Genomic DNA, 13900 nt, shown 5'->3' with positions numbered 1-13900 from the left:
TATAATATACCTTTAAAAATTGAAAACCTGAAATATCAAACCCAAAATTTCAAAACCAGACCATACCTTATCATCACACCCCTAAGCAAACATATTATTTTACTATATATATAATATAGGAGCAAATGTGAGGACTTTTGTAGTCCTCACAATAATTTCCCAATTTTTTAAAAACTTTTTAATTAATTACTTTTAGGTCCTAATCTTATTTATTTAAGTCAATTTTTTGGTTTTTTATTTTTAAGGTCTACTTTTCAAAAGCTATCGAATCTGGGGATTTTTGTAGTCCTCACAATAATTTCCATTTTTTTTTATTTTTTTTAATTAATTACTTTTAGGTCCTAATCTTATTTATTTAAGTAAATTTTTTTATTTTTTGTTTTTAAGGTCTACTTTTCAAAAGCTAACGAACCTCCTACCTCATTTTTCATGTTCTTTGGTTTTCTGGTTGGTGCTCGATATCCGCATTTGAGCCCAATTAATCCAGATAATTCGCACTGTATCGCGCCTCTTCGGGGGGAGCTCTTCCTCCAAAGATTTTTTCCATATCCATGTTCGAACCCCTAATCCCTAATTAAGAGAGAAGCAGCTCCATTCGCTGCACAAGTTAAATTATGTATTTGTCTTAAAAGTTCATTAACTATGTATAGATTATTTATTTAGAACTAAATAACTTCAGAAAATTAGGATACATAAGTTATAAATGTCAAATTCTGGCTCCACATTTGATTTGAAGTAAAAATTTCATCAAAATGGAAGTTAAAATATTAAAGGAGTGGAATGAAATTTTTTCTTTTATATAACTACCCACTTGTGGGACTACAATGGTTATATGGCTGTTGTTGTTGTTGTTGTACACTTATATTAATACAAATTATATTTTTTTAGTTAAAATATCTACTTTTATATCTTGAGTTTGGACTCGGGCTTAACACGGGCCTCAGATAACTAGTTGAACTAATAAAAAAAAACAGGTACTCAATTTACTCAATGACTTTACTAACAAGTCTATAAAACCAGGTACCCATATTAGTCAGTTTTATTATTTTATGCTTCAGCTGAAAAAAGAAAAAGAAAAAAGAGGTGAGTCGTTTAGTCTTGCTCCAAATGTAACAGCACCATTAATCCTTCATGAATTCCCCTTGTGGTCCCTTTATTCATTAGTCTCTTTAAAGGCTGCAACTTTTTCTTTGGGTTTCTTTTTTCTTGGGAAGTTTAAGGGGTCTGGTGAGTTGTTTTGGTGGTTTTTTTTAGGGTTTTATGTTAAAATACACAAACTAAATAAAGAATGATATGAAAAAAGGGTGTCCACTGATAATCAGAGTTTGAGTTTTTTTTTTTTTTCATCAGAGTTATGGAAGAATTGAGTGAGAAGCAGGATATAGTATTAGATACTGAAATTCAGCAAGTTGTGGTACCTTTTGTGGAAAATGTAGTAGCTAATGCTAGTGTGATAAGTTCCAAGAAAAGGGGAAGACCAAAGGGTTCTAAGAATAACAGGAAAAGTGTTGAAGAAAATGTGGGAATTTCAGGTGAAGTTAGCTTGATGGATGGTAATGGACAAGGTGTTGTTATGAAGAAGGAGAAGCGAATTGGCAGGCCGAAAGGTTCCAAGAATAAGAAGAGAAAGGTTGGAGATAGTGTGGAATTGTCAATTGCGGTTGACTTAGTCAATGGCAGTGGTGAAATGCTTATGAAGAAGAAGAAGCGAGTAGGCAAGCCGAAGAGTTCCAAGAATAAGATGAGAAGCATTGGAGATAGTGAGGAATTTCCAATTGTAGTTGGCTTAGCTAATAGCAGTAGTGAAATGCTTATGGAGAAGAAGAATGTTGGACGAAGGCCCAACGGTTCTAAAGACAAAAAGAAAAATATTGAACAAAATGGGGAGTATCAAGAAAGGAGAATTGAGAACGACGGGGATGAAAGGGAGAAGAGAGGTCGAGGAAGGCCGAAGGGTTCACAGAATGCGAAGAAAACTGCTACTGGTGATGAAACGGGGGTAGTGTTACCAATAGGTGATACTTGTGTTGGAAATAGAGATACAGATGTTATTGTTGAAAAGGAAATGTCTAGAACTGACATTGTTGCAGCTGGTGATATTGGGATAAGCGCAAATCAAGTTTCTGGAGACAATGAAATAGTCAAGAAGAAAGCTGGTCGGCCCAAGGGCTCCAGGACTAAGAAGAAAGTTGGTCGGCCCAAGGGCTCTATGAATAAGAAGAAAGTCTTGATAGGTTGTCTGACTGTTCCTCATCGCAATGGAGGTGGAAGCAAGGATATTGATAGCAATAAAGGGAAGACTTTTATGTCTGTGGAAAATGCAGGGAAAGTGAATGAGTTTGTTCGAGGTTACAAAGAAGATATAGTCAAGCGAGGCCGGCCCAGGGGTTCAAAGACTAAGAAGGAAATCACATTAGGCTATTGGAGTAATGCTAATGCTACTAGTGGACATGAAGTAGATGTTGTATGCCAGGGCGAGAATGAGAAAAGAATCAGTATGGCTGGTCAAAGTGGAGTACTTCTGAATGAGGAAGAAGGGATGGTAGTCAAGAAGAAGAACAGGAGTGGCAGATCCAGCGGTTCAAATTCCAAGGGAAAAGTTATGCTAGGTCATTCAAGTGATACTATTACTAATAATGGAGATGGATACACGGATGCAGTCAGGAAGGAAGATAATGAAACGAGAAAATTTGTAGCTATTGGTAATGGAGAGAGGATATTCAAGAAGGAGAGGCGTGGGCGGCCCAAGGGCTCAAAAAATAAGAAGAGAACTACTGGCGGTAATTTGATTGATGCTAATTTCAATAATAGAGGACAAGATGTGAGTACTATGAGGATAAATGTGGCTGAAAAGGGAATTCTTTTAACTGAAGAAAATAGGGAAGACCTGAATGAAGTTGCTTTGGTTTCTGCAGTTAGAGCAGTCAGAAGGAAGGGTGTCCTTGGCCGGCCAAAGGGTTCAAAGAATAAAAAGAAAACTATTATAAGCAGCTCCAGTGATGTTTATTCTGGTAGTGGAGTTGGAGCGATGAATATCAGGAAGGAACATGAGAATATGGCAAGCGAAGTTACTATTGCTAAGAAGGATAGCTGCAGCCTGCTCCAAGGCTTACATAATGAGAATAAGATTGTTGAATCTGGCGAGAATCAGCACGCATTTGTCAATGCTGCTGAAGAAGATGGCACCAGGAAGACGGTTAAGCAGAAGAAATGCCGAGGAAGGGTGAAATATTCAGAGAATAAGAAACAAACAGCTGTTAGGATTGAAGTGGAGCAGGACGTGAAAGCTAATACTGCTAACTTCATGCCTTGTGAGAATGGGGTTACTAAGCGGAAGCGAGGGAGGCCAAAGGGCTTGAAAAACAAAAAGAAAGTAGAATTTGATGCTGTAGAAATTCAGGGAATTACTGGTGAAATTGCTACTGATAGTAATGGGGTAAATTTGAGCTCCAAACGAAAGAAAAGACGTGGACGACCTAAAGGTTCAAAAAATAAGAAAGCAAAAATTAAGAGTGAAGAAAATAACAAAACTGCAGGAGCACTTATAGTGCGTGATGATGGAGGAGGTAGTCAAGCTGAGCAGAAAGTGCAATATTCTGGCAAGCTTCCTGTTGCCACCAAAAATGTGGGACTATCAGGTGAATCTATTTTGTTGTATGCTGAGGGAGGTGGGGTCGTTAAGAGGAGAGTTGGCAGAGGTAGACCAAAAGGTTCAAAAAACAAGAAAAAGGCATTTGCTTTCAATCTGGGATTTCCTTGTCAAGTTAGTTGTCAGAATGCTGTTAGTAGGATGGTTAAGCGCAGAGGGAGGCCGAAGGGTTTAAATGGTAAGAAGAAAATTGCTATTGTCTCTGAATGCATAGAAGAGCAGGAACTTAGCGCAAATGCAGGAACAAGTGGACTGATACAGCAAGGAGTATTGGTCAGGATCTCTTCTTCCTGAACGTATCTGTCTTCTTGTTATGATTTGTATGGATTTTTATATGTTAAAAGCTGAATCTAAACGGTCAAATATAATTTTTTGTTTTTTTTTTTTTTTTGTGATGAAGTTCAAATATAAATAAAACTTAAGAGCTGCAAACTGAAGTTATAGTTTATTAGAATTTGTTTATTGTCTCATTGCAATTAGAGACCTAGGAAAGTTTTTGGGTTTACCATAGGCAACTATATACAACAAATTGCCTCCTGCCATTTATGAAACCTGCTAGTCTTTGGTGGTTAGATTCATGTGAGGCAAGAGATTTTGATCAGAGGAAACAGTTCTGATAATCAATGGTCCGTCTAAATAGTGAAGCAGACAATGGATACTGCTGGACGTATCAAAACACAGAGGCCAACTTCCTTAGGAAAGTGGGGAATCTTGTTTTCTTTTGCATACTCATTAGTGTCTGCATATAATTCTCAATCCAACTTTTGTTCGTGCTCGATTTCTCAAATAAGTGATATCTGACACTGTTCGCAGAGTAAAAAAAAGCTCGAGTTATGACTCTATTATATAGTTATACGTCCAGCAGTATCCATTGTCTGCTTCACTATGCTGGCATGGACCATTGATTATCAGAACTGTTTCGTCTGATCAAAACACAGAGGCCAATTTCCTTAGGAAAGTTGGGAATCTTGCTTTCTTTTGCATACTCATTAGTATCTGCACATAATTCTGAATCCAATTTACTGCACATAATTCTCAATCCAACTTTTGTTCATGCTCGATTTCTCAAATAAGTGATATCTGACACTGTTCATGGAGTTAAAATAGCTCGAGTTATGGCTCTATCATATGAGTTCATTTGTCACAGATGGTCATTATAATAATTTGAACTGAGCTTGAACAGGAAAGCTTCTCCTATATTTTGAAGCATAAAATGAGTGTGCTCCTGGAAAGAGGAATCAAGTGCCATTAAAGTTACTTTCATTGATTTAGTAGGCAAATTGGGGATATTGTGGCAGATATAGCATGCGGCTTAAATTTGAAACTGTGTCCTAATGAGCTATCTATATGTAGGACGCTATCAGTAGGCAAATTGGGGATATTGTGGCAGATATAGCATGTGGCTTAAATTTGAAACTGTGTCCTAATGAGCTATCTATATGTAGGACGCTATCAGTTGGAAGGATCGGCGGAACTTATTGTGTCATCAGTGCAGAAAACATAAAGCTTCTGTTGTTCTTTGTTCAAGATGCAAAAGAAAACGCTATTGCGACGATTGCATTGCGAAGTGGTAATGAAATTAACCTCCTTTGTCACAAACCAAAAGAGAAAGATTCTATATCTGTTGGTCTGCACTCTGCAGTGGGTTTTTTCTTATAGGTGAATGGTAGATGCTCGTTATTGTTATAACATTTTAAACTTTAAACTATGTTAATTCTGATCGAGGTTGCTAGTAAAGTTTTCTAAGATGTTGTGATAATGAATAGGTATCCAGATAGAACAAAAGATGAAGTAGAGCACAAATGTCCTTTCTGTTTTGGGATATGCAATTGCGGACTTTGCCTTCAAACAGATGTCCTCTTAAAGGTCTGTGAACAAGTTAAATTTACCTCTTGTATGATCATGTATTTATAGTGCAGGTGCTGATATTACAAAACAACTGAGCTGTTTTTTCTATTGATAAAGTAAATTTTTGATAAGGATTCTTTTGATAAATAATTGTCATTCATGCAACACCCCAAGTTGGTATGGAAATAACTAGGTTGTTAGGGTTACAGGACTGCTGCAAAGAAACTGATGAAAATATGAGATTGGAGGGTTCACTTTACTTGCTATCCAACATTCTGCCCCTCCTCAGACATATTCAAAAGGAGCAAAGGTTTGAGCTAGATGTGGAAGCAAACATTCGTGGTACTATTTAATTCTTTTGGATAGTTTCAAGTTTGCTTGTGGTTGGTGGCTCAGAATGTTCAGTGATGTTTCTGGTCTCTGTTGTTTCAGGTGTTCAGTTGACAGAAGAAGACGTTACTAAATCAGTCATTGATGATGATGATCGAGTATTTTGGTATGGTCCCCCAAATAAGAAATTTCTTTTGGCAACCATCTATGCTCAGACACCATGTATAATATTTTATAAGGTATTATAAATTCATCTATGGGGACATAAGATGTAAGTTGTTTCTTCATGGGAGTAAAGAGTGGGATTGATTGTTCAAATATCTTTCTGTTAAAGTAAATTTTGTTTCTGGTCTGTTCATTAACCCAGCAGCCCTGGCTTACATGATCTGTTTCTTGAAGCTGCCTTGTTCATTTCTCCTGATCATTTTACCTCCTACTTTGATACCCAAGGATTTCTTTGACCTTTGATTTATGAACAGTAATTGTCTGCGGTTAATTACATAAAGAAAGGTAGTGTGTCTGCGGTTGCTCAAAGTTTCAGCAATATGCTTTTATTAGTTGGAAATGTAGTTTCTGTTGACCATATTCTTTTGTTTTTATTTGTTTATTCTTGAAGAAAGGATATGTAAGCTTACACAAAATGTTTACTATTTCCAGAGGTCTGTTTTGTCATGATACAATAGCTGTAATGATGCATGGTTCCTTATTTGGCAGTGATAATTGCAACACATCGATTGTCAATTTCCATAGAAGCTGCCCAAATCCTGATTGCTCTTACGATATCTGTGTCAATTGTTGTCGGGAACTTAGAGAGGGTGCCCTACCTGGAGCTACTGAAGCCAGCTCATCTCTCAGCAAGTCGGTGGAAGCTAGTCATATCACAGCTTTGAAGGGAAAAATTCCTGCAGATGGTTGGAGAAGTCCAGAGAGCCTCCTTGCTAATGGTTGTCCAACTTACATATCCTTTGATGTTGCTGACTGGAGAGCCAATTCTGATGGCAGCATACCTTGTCCTCCTAAAGAGCGTGGTGGTTGTGGTTCTTCTTTAATGGCTCTAAGGCGTATCTTTGAAGCAAATTGGGTAGACCAACTAATTCATAGTGCTGAGGCCCTAACATGCAACTACCACCTTCCAGATATAGATTTATCACATGGGTGTTCCTTTTGTCTTGCTACCACTTGTGTCCAAAATGGTGATAACCACTGTCAAGTAAGACAAGCATCTTTTAGGAACAACAGCCAAGATAATTTTCTGTACTGTCCTAATGCTGTTCACATTGATGGTAATGAGTTTGAGCATTTTCAAATGCATTGGAGGGCTGGTGAACCTGTAATAGTTAGAAATGCACAAGCTAAGGCCTCTGGTCTTAGCTGGGAGCCAATGGTAATGTGGAGGGCCTTCAGAAACGCAAGCAAAAAACTGGAAGGGGAGGCTTTCTGTGTCAAGTCCATTGATTGCTTGGATTGGTGTCAGGTATGCGTTTGATTTGTGTAAATTACCCCTTAGGGGAAAGGAGACAGTCACATGATTTGAGTTCTCAAGTTCTCTTATGCATCCTCTGTTTGGTCCTAAAGTCCACCAGATATATCACGCGTTACTAAATTCCTTTCTGTAATTCTTATTCCCGTCAAATTTCATTGCATTGTTCATCATGGCTACTTCTTAATTTGAACTCCGCAGGCTGAATGCAGTTGAACCTTTTTTCCATCTAAAATGAATTTTAAACTGGGAGATTATCTTTTGCGTGATTTTGCCCCATCATCTCCTAGTTGGTCTCTTGCGTCTTTTACCCTAGCTGATAAAACTGCAGTTTCCCATTACCTGATTAGAGTTGGAAAAATTATCCAAAAAAATAAAAAAAGAAGTCTAGAATTGGCAATTAAATTCCCTGTTAGGTTGTTGCTAATTTGCTATATTGATTTGTCTTTGTTATTTGCACCTTACAAGGATCATGATGTGCTGGTTTACCTTAAAATGAATTTACTGGTGTTATTGCTGTGCTGTTATTGTTATTATTATATGATGCAGGTTGAGATAAATATTCATCAGTTCTTCAAGGGCTACTTGGAGGGTCGCAGGCATCACAATGGGTGGCCAGAAATTTTAAAACTGAAGGATTGGCCTCCGGCTAATTCTTTTGAAGAATGTTTGCCGAGGCATGGAGCTGACTTTTTTGCTATGCTTCCCTTCAGTGAATACACTCATCCTAGACACGGTCTTCTAAATTTGGCCACTAAGCTTCCCGATACTGCTTTGAAGCCAGACTTAGGACCTAAAACTTATATTGCTTATGGATATCAAGAAGAGCTTGGGAGAGGTGATTCTGTCTCAAAGTTGCACTGTGATATCTCTGATGCGGTATGCTCATTCCAGCAACTGTTCGATTAATCTATTCCACGTTCCTGTTTGACTGATTTTATTTTGCCTCTACATGTGTTTTTTATTTTTGATTGGTAAAAGTATTGTTACTAAAAAGCAGCAAACTGCTGCGAAGTATTTACATTGGAAATCCTCACTGCAGGTTATGTAATGAGCTCAAAAAGTCTATCATGGCCTCTGTGTCATTTGCAATTATCATGTTACACCAATAAAACAGTAAGTTTTTGTGTGTGTTCTTCAGGTCAACATATTGACTCATACAACCAAAGTAAATGTTAATCACGAGCAACATGAAATCATTGAGAAACTAAGGAAGCGACATGGGGTTGAAGATTCAAAGGAACTTTGTCCAGGCATAGCTGCGGCACCAGATTCTCATCAAAGATTTGACAGAAGTGGATCTGACTTTTATTATCAGGAAAGCACTGAGGATAACAAAAGTTGCTTATTGGAAACTATGGACAAAGGGAAAGATTTTGATAAAGGAGAAAACATAATTTCTGATGTGAAGTGCGCTGATATTTCTGGTAGAACTTCTCTACCCAATGAGATAAACCCAAGTACCAACGCCTTGGCACTAGCAGAAGCAAATGTAGCCTTCGAATTTGAGCAAGATTGTGCAAAAGTGGAATGTGGGGGTGCAGTATGGGACATCTTTCGCAGACAAGATGTACCCAAGTTAATAGAATATTTGAGGAGGCATTGGAGAGAATTTCACCATATTAACAATGCTCCTGTGGCTTCAGTACGTATTCTTGCACTTCAAGTTTGATAATATCACACAGTGCAGAGTCGTTGAATTTACTCCTTGCTTTCACTCTTAGGTTATTCACCCTATCCATGACCAGACATTCTATTTGAATGAGAAGCACAAAAAGCAGCTGAAGGAGGAGTTCAGTAAGAATCCTTTTTTCCTTGGTTGATTCTGAAAAATAGTAGGTAATGACTTTGGAGGGGTATCTAATCCCACCCCTTCTCCCTCTTGTGCTCTACAGACGTCGAGCCATGGACGTTTGAGCAGTACCTTGGTGAAGCTGTTTTTATTCCTGCAGGATGCCCACATCAAGTGAGAAATAGACAGGTGAAAGTCCCAGTGTAACTTTACACACTTTGAAGTATCAGATGTTTTGTATTTCATCAGTAGTATGGTTGTACCTAAATTTCCCGTGTGTTTGTTATGTTATCAAATGGATTGATCTTGTTAGTTCCCCTTGCCTTTAGTATAGTGCACTGCTAGTTGTTTCTATAGATGAGATGACAACTACAGCATATCTGATCACCTCCAATTTTCCCCCAAAAGGCGGTGCAGCCCAGCACTTAAAATGAAACTATCTATTCAAACTGAGAAGAGCTAAACCAAAGGATATCTCAGTCGAATTTCACAGTGTTATACCTCAAACTAGGCCAAAAGATGAGGTTTTGATACTCTGCAAACTTATTGGGGCTCTGAGCACTATATTATTCAATTATATGCAAAAAGGAGCATTTTTTCAGAAGATCAAAATCTGTTATAGTTTGACAGTGCACGATAATGTGATAAGACATTACTAAAAATAGTCCAATATTGCTATAGTAAGAGAATTTTGAATCTGATTCATGACTTCGAGCCAAATGTCTGCTTTGCTTTGTCTGAGCTTCAGACTTTAAGAAGCCTTATGACTGAAGCAAACTCTGAGCTCTCTTCTCTTGGAATTTGATCTAAGTTGAATCTGAATCTGGCTAGAATAGTTTCCGGGAGTGTCTTTCTACTGTAGCTCTTCTCAGGTCCTTGCAATCTTTCTTTCTTCAACGGGTTCTGGAATTAATACTAGTTGTAGCCACTTTTACAAATATTAATGCTATATGAGATATAATATATGCGATATTACAAATGTTATTCCTGATACTTTGATTGGTAAGATATTAATATTGCTGCTTCTATCTGTGTTCACATTTTGATGTACTGCACATGGTATTGATTCTATCATTCATCTACTGCTATTATACTTTGACAGTCATGTATCAAGGTTGCTGTTGACTTTGTATCCCCGGAAAATGTTCAAGAGTGTATTCGCTTGACGGAGGAATTCCGCTTGCTCCCCAAAACCCACCGATCTAAGCAAGATGTATTGGAGGTACAATCATTTATTGCATATTACATCACAATTGATATCTGAATTCAACAGTCTCTTTTCGTCACTATGCATTAGTAAATCACAGGAAGATACTTCTGTCTGCTAAAGAAGATTATGACCGAGTGTTAGTAGAATTAGGACCCCGAACAAAACCCTGAAGCTTTTCTGAAACATATAACAACAACAACATATAAAAGGGACATTAATACATCTCCACCATTCCAGTTTTACATTCTATCCTTTGCTTTTTCTTTAAAAAAGGATCTGTAGAAGAATTGTAAATATACATAGTATTTTCCTTGTATACGTTGACTAGCAATTCACGTGACTTTGAGAGATGGACTTTATTTGAACATTTTCAGTAGATTTGTCTAATACAGTTCCCATACATCAATGTCATAGCTTTGCCAAATTATTGGACCGTACATTCCTGAAGAAAGTAGAAGACATTTGCTAGCAAATGTAAGAAGGATTATTCATCTCTTCAATTAAATTAAACGCAGGTGGTGCAGTTATCATTAGGAAATGCTGTCTGATTTGAGAATCTTTTGCTAGCTTGGACTTCTTTTTCATGGTCAAATGATGGCACTTAATATTGTGCGCGTGTGTGTAGTGTAAAGCTTAAGCATTGAAGTTACCGCTGGCACCATGTTTTCTAGTTTAGCTCCTTTTTCTCCCTTTTTTGATTGGTTCAATCTTCACCCTCTGGACCTATACGTGTTCTGTGAGTTTGACCTGGCTTGAAAATATATTTGACATTTTGCTCAATGATTCAAACTCAAGATATCGTCCATCCATTATTCTTTGCCCTGTATTTATGGCAGTCAAATGTAGGTATTAATGATTGTGACATTTGACAATCTGCACTTTCTGAATGGAAAATCAGACTTGATCAATTAGTTCTTTCTGGTTTCTTGATTCACATCTGGCACTTAATGGCTCAAAGTAAGTGATGGGTATCTTTTACTGCTTGTCATAAAAAAATGGGTATCTTTTACTGCTTACTATTTTGTTGCTGCCTGGTACGAAACTGGAAAAATGTGATGAATCATGCTCTTCAGATGTCCTAATCTTTTGTATAAATGACTGTTTTAAATGATTGTTTGATGATATTATTATAGGTGAAGAAGTTGGGGCTTTATGCTGCCAGTGTTGCTGTTAATGAAGCCACAAACCTGTTGTCAAAACTTAAGTAAGTTTTTTGTTACTTGGTCATGTTCTTCATCGCTTTCTCATGTTTCTGTGAAAAGGAAAATAATTACACCAGTGTGATCGATTACTGAATTTATGACAAATTTCTGGGCTTAACTAGGTTTGTGTATTCACGAGGCTTTCACGAAAGAAAGATGTCATCCAGATTTGTCTTACAATGCAAACTTGATTTTCTTGTGATTGTTTTGAGTCTTAAGCGATACTACCTGTAAACGTCACCAAGGGGATCACCTAGTGGTTGAGAATAGAAACAACAACCTGGAGATCCCGGAGTTGAATGTCAGCTACCACAATAGGTGTGAAGCTCATCTGACCAGTATTTAAAAAAAAAAAAAAAATCTGTAAATAATATAAACTGGTAACTGTTTCTTGAATGTCAGGTGTAATCGCACTGCCAAAAGACAAAGGATGTCAGTTTATTCTGATTTCTTGGACAAACGTATTTGCTGAAAATGATGCATATTTAAATAAGAAATGAACTTATTATTACACTGGAGAAGTAGGGCAGTGCGGATAAAAGTTCTAATCAAATTTTCCCGGATTTCTTCCCAAAAGTTCGGCTCCTTCTTTGTGGTATTCTCATCCGAGTTTCAGTCCAATGCTTTACATTCCTCAACTGTTTTTGACCAACTGGGTCAGAAATTTAATCAGTCATTACTTAGACAGCTGAGCTAGTTCAGGTGAAATTAGATGTTCACACTATAAGCCACCAGCATCTCCTGAATGATTGTAATTGATAACGATGCAGAACTTCCAGTTGGAGCTCTAGGGAGACACCTTCAATGAAATGGACTCAAGAATTCATGGAACCACAATTTCTCTGTCTCTAGGGTGATAGGAATGTCGATAGACAAAAATTTAAGTTCACAAAAGGGTGAAAATAAATATCTATTTAGTAAGTCGGCCAGTTGACCTAATCATCGTGTTATTGCTTCTTATATATAGTGATTTTGCCCCAAATATCAGTAAAATGGTAGTTTTTCTTTGACATAGTGGCCAACCCGTAGAAACTTTTGGCCCTTCTCAGAGCGGTGCGTCTCTTCAGCTACTGCCTCTTTGTCCAAAGAAAAGATGTCAGTATTTCTGTTGCATAATATCTTGTGGTTAAATGGTTGATCTGAGGCATGTTGAAATTTGAGTCTTTAATATTCATCCTCCTGGAATGAGCAACTTTGTATTTCATTTGGCAGTTTTCCTCAATCTTGTGATGAATTGCAACAGCAAGAACAACCTGCCGAAACTGGGAGCTCCATTGCAGAAGGCCTGGATGGGATCCATCAGCTGTAGTAACCAAGAATGAAGGCTGCTTTTGTTAAATTTGAGGATTTTCAATTTTTAGAGAATATTCTTTTCGAGTCTAGTCTTTTGATTGCATTGGGAGGCATTTCTATTTTTATGTTCTTATTTTTCGCCTCTGTAAAGTAATCTGTCCGAGACATTTTTGTAGATGTCTTTATAGCTCATTGAAGCTTGTAATGGACTCACATTCACAGGAAATGCCAGAGTAGAAAGAATATCTCATTGATATTCAATCCAAGTGCAAATATAATTATTGTCAATGAAATATTACAACATTCTACTTTATTGGCAGATGGAAGACAAGAAGAACAAATGCAGAGAGGAGAGAGAGAGAGAGAGGAGAATCAAGAGGAGATAGTATAATATTTCAATTCCGAAGAGGTGGTGGGAAAAGATGAGATTCCTTCGCTAGAGATTTTGAGTTTGAGCTTTCGCTCTTGTGGGTCTTAGTCAAGTGAGATTTTAAATTAGTTAAAGCTAGCGGATTTTTAATACCGAATTCATAGAGCAAAAAGAAAAAAAGAAAAAGACAATATTTCCAGCTCAATGACCCGGAATGAGTTGAGTCATGAGTGTACTTTAACTGCTTTGTTAACCATCCCGTTATACACTTAACCAGCTTACTGAATCTCTAGCATATATTGTCATGACAGAGCTGTACGTTTTCCCTTTCAGTAAAATAGATTTCAGTTCACCAAGTTATCGAATTTACATTGCTGATACATGGGTTTTTAAGTCTTTTTTTTTTGGTAGTAGGGTTTAAGTCGTTAGAGCATAGATATAGTCTTAGTGAAAAGTTAAATTTGTAGAGTTTGATTTCAAATATTCTCGAATTCTTCAAAGGTGAGTGAACGATTCAGATTTCAACCAAGACAAAAATAATTTCTTTCTTCTTTCTACGTCTTGGTAGACAAAGTTATTTGATATTTTTATTGGTCGGATATAACATTTACTATATGGAATAGTTGAGATATAAGCAAATCTTATCTGAACATTAAGGTTACTAAAAATTCTCAAAATCTCGACAAACTTGGTGAAAGAGGTAGAATCTGAATAAAGGTTAGGAAT

General features: G+C 37.1%; 1 protein-coding gene across 2 annotated transcripts; it reads left to right on the top strand.

Annotated features, from left to right (window-relative positions):
- Positions 1–1035: 1035 nt before the first annotated feature.
- On the top strand, positions 1036–13065 carry LOC132632087 (uncharacterized). Of its 2 annotated transcripts, none has more exons than XM_060347899.1 (13): positions 1036–3922; positions 5095–5219; positions 5416–5515; positions 5707–5839; positions 5930–5993; positions 6542–7301; positions 7857–8186; positions 8449–8952; positions 9032–9104; positions 9203–9288; positions 10202–10321; positions 11443–11513; positions 12282–12697. In XM_060347899.1, exons 1-13 carry the CDS (start codon positions 1355–1357, stop codon positions 12361–12363), a joined length of 5016 nt encoding a protein of 1671 aa, XP_060203882.1. In that variant the 5' UTR covers positions 1036–1354; the 3' UTR covers positions 12364–12697. The 2 variants fall into 2 exon arrangements, with proteins under 2 accessions (XP_060203882.1, XP_060203881.1); XM_060347898.1 differs by lacking the exon at positions 12282–12697 and adding an exon at positions 12724–13065 and having other exon boundaries at positions 1037–3922.
- The last annotated feature ends 835 nt before the right edge of the window (positions 13066–13900 follow it).

Source organism: Lycium barbarum, chromosome 3 (assembly GCF_019175385.1).
Source record: "Lycium barbarum isolate Lr01 chromosome 3, ASM1917538v2, whole genome shotgun sequence".
NCBI lineage: Eukaryota > Viridiplantae > Streptophyta > Magnoliopsida > Solanales > Solanaceae > Lycium > Lycium barbarum.
Note: the sequence above shows the minus strand (reverse complement) of the source record. Positions and strands in the feature narration are given on the sequence as shown.